General features: G+C 33.3%; 1 protein-coding gene across 1 annotated transcript; it reads left to right on the top strand.

The window, feature by feature from the left end:
* Positions 1–956: 956 nt before the first annotated feature.
* Positions 957–6,816, top strand: LOC132552788 (homeobox protein MSX-2-like). The gene is made up of 2 exons (XM_060216981.1): positions 957–1,747; positions 5,337–6,816. The coding sequence occupies exons 1-2, from the start codon at positions 1,222–1,224 to the stop codon at positions 5,768–5,770; spliced, it is 960 nt and encodes a 319-aa protein (XP_060072964.1). The 5' UTR covers positions 957–1,221; the 3' UTR covers positions 5,771–6,816.
* Positions 6,817–7,205: the final 389 nt, after the last annotated feature.

Below are 7,205 nucleotides of genomic sequence, written 5' to 3'. Positions count from 1 at the left end.
GAGTTACACATAAACATTCTTTAAACACGCTACATTAAGTTTTGTACACAACTTTTTTCTAAGAAGCAATAGGTAACTACATTTTTAAAATTATATATAGGATTTTAATATCAAAGAGTGTGGTAAATATACATTATATTATATCGTATACAAAACACCGTTTTATCTCTTTAAAATATGTATATTACAAAGTATTATCAATAAAACGCTCTAGTGATTTTGATAAGTTTAAAAGGAAAGTGATAACATATACAGCGAAAAAAATGTATATGAGACAGCCCGCATAACGATACACAAGCTTGTATTATAACCAGAAGGAATAAACTTGAGAAGCCGTGGCAGGGATCGGAGATATCACCAGGACAAATTTTCCCGGGGGTCGTTGCTCGTGGGGATGTGTTGGAAACAAAAGGGGATAAAAGCGTGTTTAGCTCCTCACAGGCCGCTATACGACAGGCGCGTTAAGCGGTGACGGTAGGGCCACGCCCCCTTCTGTTGACGGTCGGACCGGCGCCTCGTGCTCCCAGACCCTGCTCTCTCTTTCTGTGTCTTGACATCGCTGATATATACCTAACAATGAAGTACTGATATTCTATACTGACGGTAATTGATCATTCTTAAATAGGGGCGAAATAACAAGTGTGACTTTTAAATCAGTTGAATTCATCTACCACTAAATAAACAGAAACTGACGACTGGGGTCCAATACTCCTATAGTCAGATAACTCTCATACTCTCAGATTGTCAATGAAACTGACAGGCCTTTTTATCCAGTGCTGTGTGGATTTCACCCGTTCGAGTGTTTCAAATTAGCCCCTGTTTGCTAGTACACCCCATCTTTCCACGCATGGGTGAGTTTTAACCATACACATTGTATGGTGATCATCTAACTTCCATTACACATCAATTTGTAGGCTCACCAATGATGACTTTCTAACTCCGTGACGTCACTTCCGGAAGAGTACATATGGAGCAGCATAACACCCCGGCGTTGTGCTTGACTTGTAGCAGTGTGTATGGAGGACGTTGGATGGTTCACTCGGTTTTTTTATCACTATAGTAACTGAAGTCACCTTTTAACACATTACAAAATATTGTACGGGACTGTGGATGTTTAATTTATCTAGATGGTGTCAGCGGTATACTAAAAACGGATGATTTACAAACTTTGAAAACTTTTTCTTTCGTGAATTTATATTCACTGTAATTCAAATTTTCAAGATGCATCCAACATCATTAACAACAAGTTCTAATTCAGCTTTTAGTAAATTGAACACTAACAGTGAAAAACTAGAAACACCCAGTGGTGACATAACAGATGCTAATAGTGTTTCATCAGAGAAAAATTCTACTTCTTTATTACAATGTTCATCGAAATTATCATCTTCATCATCAACACCAACAGGACAGAAACAAGTGCTAAAATTCAGTGTGGATTCAATCATGTCAGAAAAGACATCTCCAACGAATAATCTTCCGGAGGACAGGGAACAATCTGAATCCCCTCACTCAGTCAGTTCCGATGAAGGAAGCTGTGCGGACTCTCCAAAATTGACCACAGCTCCGATGGGACCTTTCAGTATGGACGGAATATTAAACAAACACCATTCGATTATGAGAAGTTCGGACAATTCAAATGCAAGTTCATCACTAATGTCTCATGTCCCGTCGGACGGGCGCTGGCCAGGATTTTACACCGCGGCCTCATTCCCCTGGCTCCCTGGGGCATCATTGTCACCCCCAAAAGGTAAGTCTCCCATTCCCCGATATTGACAATACAAAACATTTTTATTTTATGAAGTATTTAGCGTATTTGAAATTTGTTTATTCATTCAACATAATATTGAATTATTTATATCATGTTTTCATGTCCTTTTTATGTTATACCCTATTGGTTATTATGGATACAAAACTTAATAACTAAAATGAAACTTAAGAATTAAATTCAACGTTTTAGGAATAAATAATAAGTCCATTTAAATTTCTGTAAATGTTATATACGGTTGATACATGTCTTGTTTAAAAGGACATTTAAATATACATATGGTGATTCAATATATTTTAAAAATACGATAGTAAGACAAAATATGGCATTAGATATATTATTTTGATTTATATTGTAAATGTTTTAGCTTTCACGTTTTAAAATTAAGCAGTGTAGATATAATACAAATGGAATTTAAAAGCGTAACAAATCTGTAGTTAAGAGAGAATATGATTATATATTTGATTAGATCCATCGTATTTTGATATATATCAAATGAAATGTCTTGTCTCCCATTTGTTGAATAAGAAATGCAAATGAAAACACAATTAACACCGTTAACGTTTAAATATTGTAAACTTTTCAATACAGTAACTTAGAAGAAACTCGTGTTGATTTAAAACTCTGAAAATTTGAAACTAAAAGTTGAAATCGCATAATTCATAAATAAAATTTTACCAAGAAAGGCCAAAAACAAATTTATGTGAATAGCATCCTTTTAAAATAGAATCTCAAATATGCAAAGCATATTATATTACTAAGTGAGATACATTCTGCTTTCATATTAATGGAGTGTATTTACTATATAACTCCTTTCTAATATAGCACTTCAAATAAACTGATAAAGTTTATTTTAGAAAATTGAAGTTGAAGTTTCCTGTGATGTTGAAATATTCAAGCTTAGGGATAAATTAAAGATAAAGAATATGAAGTTTCGATGTGGGATCAAAGTTAAAATCATCAATATTTTATATGATATATTAAAACGGTATATATAACATTTAATAGGTTCTGTCAAATTAATTAATATCATAAATAAAATTTTCTTAAGTTATACACTAAACGTGCTTTATTCATCTCGGCACCATGGACATTTATCTTCACAAAGTCTCTATGATTTTGTTATCTCGAAAGTATTTCATTGCATATTTAAATACGTACATGTATAAGTATAATGCTATTGAAGAACTGTTAATTCAAATAATAAAATCAATTTATATCTTAATAAGACAAAGATTCTATCAAAAGTGTTAATTATTTCAAAGAACTATAATATATTTTTGTTACATCAGAATTTAAATTATTATATTTACATATGCTTTAAGTAGTATTTTCTGAAGTTACAGATAACATATTCGTTTAACAATATCTACAGATGTACATTATATATTTCTATTATTCCTAATGACAAGTAGTTAAAACATTAATCACGGTATAAGTATATATCTATGGCATTAGTTTTTATTAACGAGTGTTGAATCATTTCTATACCCCATTAGTAGTTCGTAATCCTTTTTCCTTTCATTCCTGATTAATATACAAATCTGTGATTAATATCGACAGCTAAATGTTACCATACAGCCATAACCTACAGACAGCGGTGTTTGATACAGTGATTTATGTACAGAAATATTCTCTTTGTTTGAATAAATAAAATAGAAATGACCAATAACATTATACCTTTCTTCCCGGGTTTTCCCTTAGGCTTAATTGTTTTCTTTTGAAAAGCGATCATAAATAGCACTAGGCCCAGGCAAGGTGATAAGAGACGAAGATTGTCTCCCCGGAGCGATCATACAGTTACACAAAACACATCTTTATGTCTATTAACGATAAGTCAATTGTGTTTGTTTGGGTTTCTTGTCTATTTTGTTCGTGTGAAAAATGAACATTTGTCACATTAAAAGTTTGATAAAGAAAATAACTATTTATTTGTATTTCTTGCATAAAAAAAGTCCGGGAGCATTAATATATCTACTCCGTATATCTATATCTGAATTACACTAAAAATAGAGAAACAAAATTAAAACTAAATTGAAGACAGAAGAAAACAAAATTAATATCATTAGTAATTTTACAATTCGCAATAATTTATATGTTTATTAAATTCAGTATGCAGTTATGGATGTCGTTAAATCATAAATTCGAGAAAAACAGTACCGGCCGCGTGTGACAGTTGAACTCATAAATACGTGAACTAACGTATTAGCATAGCGTACAAAATGAGAATATTAGTCTTTATGATTTTTTTTTCAGTAAAAGTCCCCTAATTTATATCATAAAAAATGTTTGTCGTGTTTTATTGACAGTGTTGTATTAGATGTCAAAAGCAATACAGATTTTATCCTTCTTTATATTTATTTTGTGGCCCAAACGTGTGTCTATTCCCATCAAACGTTCTAAATATTTAGTTTGACACATAATTAATAAATCAATATTAGTCAAAACCGATATAAATCATAATTTTTTAATTAATTCCGAAGACAGGAAATTAAATATTGGAACTATATTATTATTTCGAAAAAAAAACGCACATCAAAAGTTATTATTCATACTGTGTTGTTATCTTTCTATTAAAAGGATTAGGTAACGTATTCAATTCATCAGTAACTTGGGCACATTGTTAAAGAAAATACATTATGTTGCCGTATTAAAAGTGACACTGAACGCCAACGATGTCAAATCGTTACGGAAGCCGTTAAATAATAATTTTAATTACCTTTGATTTCGTTCAATTAGGGCGCTATCACTATTCGTTTAGCATAATTAGGGTTATTGCTGAACACACGTAGCATATGAACTGTCACCTCAGTAATGCACCTAATCTTTGACCATCTTGTGTCACAATATTCCACTGGTCGTCTGAAAGATAAATTAACTGTTATCAAGACAGCCTTTCAAGCTCGGTACTTAATTAAAGGCGTCAATAATTAATTTCAATAAAACGGTTAGAGCTTAGCACTGCATTTTTTGATAACGTCTACCCAATTAGCAGGATATTATGTCCGTTTCAATCACGTTATCGTCTCATCACTTAGAATACTGGTGGTCAGTCTCTCATTGACAGATGACCCACAGGCAAACTTGACCATGGTGATGAGTCTTTGTTTGTACTAAAGCCAGATGACCACGCGCGCGAGGTATATCAGTAACTGTATCGGACCCGATCAACATACTGAATAGTTTTACTCATAAGTATATCAGTTTCCCTATCGCCGTTGATTAACAGGCAAAGTAGGTAATAGGGTATTACGTCATCATTTACAGATGAATATCCAGTATATGTACAAACTCTGAAGGCTTAATCGAGATCCTGTAATTGGAAATTCATTATTCATTCTCACTTGTGGATCCCATGGGTTTTGATATGAGTTTTTTTTATTTGATTAGAACATTCATTCTTTATTCTTATTTTATTCATTTTTCATTTCCTCGTATGGTTGCGACAGTGTGTTTAACATTTTTTTCCCGTCGTTCCATCCGCTTTTTATTTATTGTAAGATGTTCTTAGACTATCCCTTTGTGTCATATTGATATTTAATGGTTGATTTTATTTTTTGTAATTCTCTAGGTCCAAGTAGTCCGGCAAGGATAAACCCACAGAAATGCACGCTAAGGAAACATAAAACCAACCGAAAGCCACGAACACCATTTACTACGTCACAACTTTTAGCATTGGAAAGAAAATTCAGACAAAAACAGTACTTATCCATAGCGGAAAGAGCAGAATTTTCCGCGTCGTTAAATCTTACAGAGACACAAGTGAAAATATGGTTTCAAAACCGTCGAGCAAAGGCAAAACGTTTGCATGAAGCGGAATTAGAGAAACTGAAGATGGCATCAAAACCGATGTTACCTCCACACATAGGAGTCACGTTTCCCGCCGCCGCAGCATTGTATAATGGACATTTCGGAAGACCTCAGGGTTTTCCTCAATCCCTTATGTCTCCATTTAGTTACTCTCTACCTGCAGGCGGTAACATAGGTATGGTGTACCACCATTAACATTTGACAATTTCTGAAGAAAGAGTAGTTGTTGAAAGCCATGGCCCAGATATGATGGACCAACGATGACCTCCAGCTCCCAATTGGTCAGAGTTATTGACCAGTGTTGTGTTGAAAGTCGGACAGGCATGAAATTCCTTAGTAAAGACTTTCATCACGGATGTACCTACTGTGTACGTGAGCGGAGATTACATACCCAGATAACGGGCGATTTGATGGAACAGAATACTATCCGATCTGAAGACAGAATTCCTAGATAGGTGTGTCGAATCGGTGTAGGGCGGGACGCGAGACAGACTGCCATAGTCTTTGTATCATCACACCACGAATGTGTTCAGCTGTGCAAGGTCATATGACAAATACACCCGTTTTCAAAAGTCAAGGGCATGTTTAAAAACAATTGTCAAAATAAAAAAAAAATATCAAACATTTGTATGAATAACTCAGGGTAGAATGTTTGCCAAAATATTGTACTTGGACTTACACGTGAAAGTGCTGCTTTGAATATTGAACTGTTTCAGCATTATACTTTAAGACATTTAATTCTAGACAAGATTATGCCATTGATTTGTAAACAGACATTTTTCCACCAAGAAAACTAGCGTTTTCATAGCATTTTGGGAATCAACCACCAGTAAGAAATGAACTATTCCAGGAAATGTTTTTACCAATTGACATTATGTTAATTGCGATAAACATTACGAATTTCCTCTAAATTAGGCAAACGAAATGACAATACAGGTATGCAGATGCTAACTTCCGGTTGCCTGTTTGATCTAAATGTATAAACTGGTCTACGGTTTCCGGATTTCGTAAGGGGAAGTGAAACAAGTTTTAAAATCGAGGCCGTTCGAATGTCTACATTCACACCAAGGTATGCCAGCATGCCAATAGGTGAGCGAGACATTTATGTATGATTATTTATGTATAAAAATGATTATTTATAGAATTTTCTATTCTAAATTCTATTCTCAAAAATCAAAAACATTTGTTGTGCACTATTTGAATGATATCTCTATATATTATATTAAATATGTCAAATTGAAAACAAATTCTCAGCGTTGTTTTTTATCATTATGTTAAATTTATTCACCAGAAAAGATACCATGAAACTATAACAATGGTGTTCTTTCACTAATGGTTTGATGATGTCTGTTTCACCTTATAGACTACATTTGAACGCTCAAGGAAACTTTGATAATAAGAAATGGAGGAAAACTAACGTTTTTGGTTTTTGTTGTTGAAATAAAATATCTTTAACGTGTAGGTAAATTTACTACAATATAGGACATAGTATTTCTTCTTGTTCTTTAATTCAAATTATCAGAATTTTGGAGAGAAAGATAATTTGGACAGTATCTGATAAAACCACTAAGTCAACCATATGTGAAACCCTTTTATCAAAAACTGTTGTAGATGACTAAGCATTGTCTGA

This window comes from Ylistrum balloti, unplaced genomic scaffold (genome assembly GCF_031769215.1).
Source record: "Ylistrum balloti isolate Yb309-2 unplaced genomic scaffold, AGI_CSIRO_Ybal_v1 Utg370280, whole genome shotgun sequence".
NCBI classification, from domain to species: Eukaryota; Metazoa; Mollusca; class Bivalvia; order Pectinida; family Pectinidae; genus Ylistrum; species Ylistrum balloti.
This window is presented reverse-complemented; position numbering and strand designations above follow the sequence as displayed.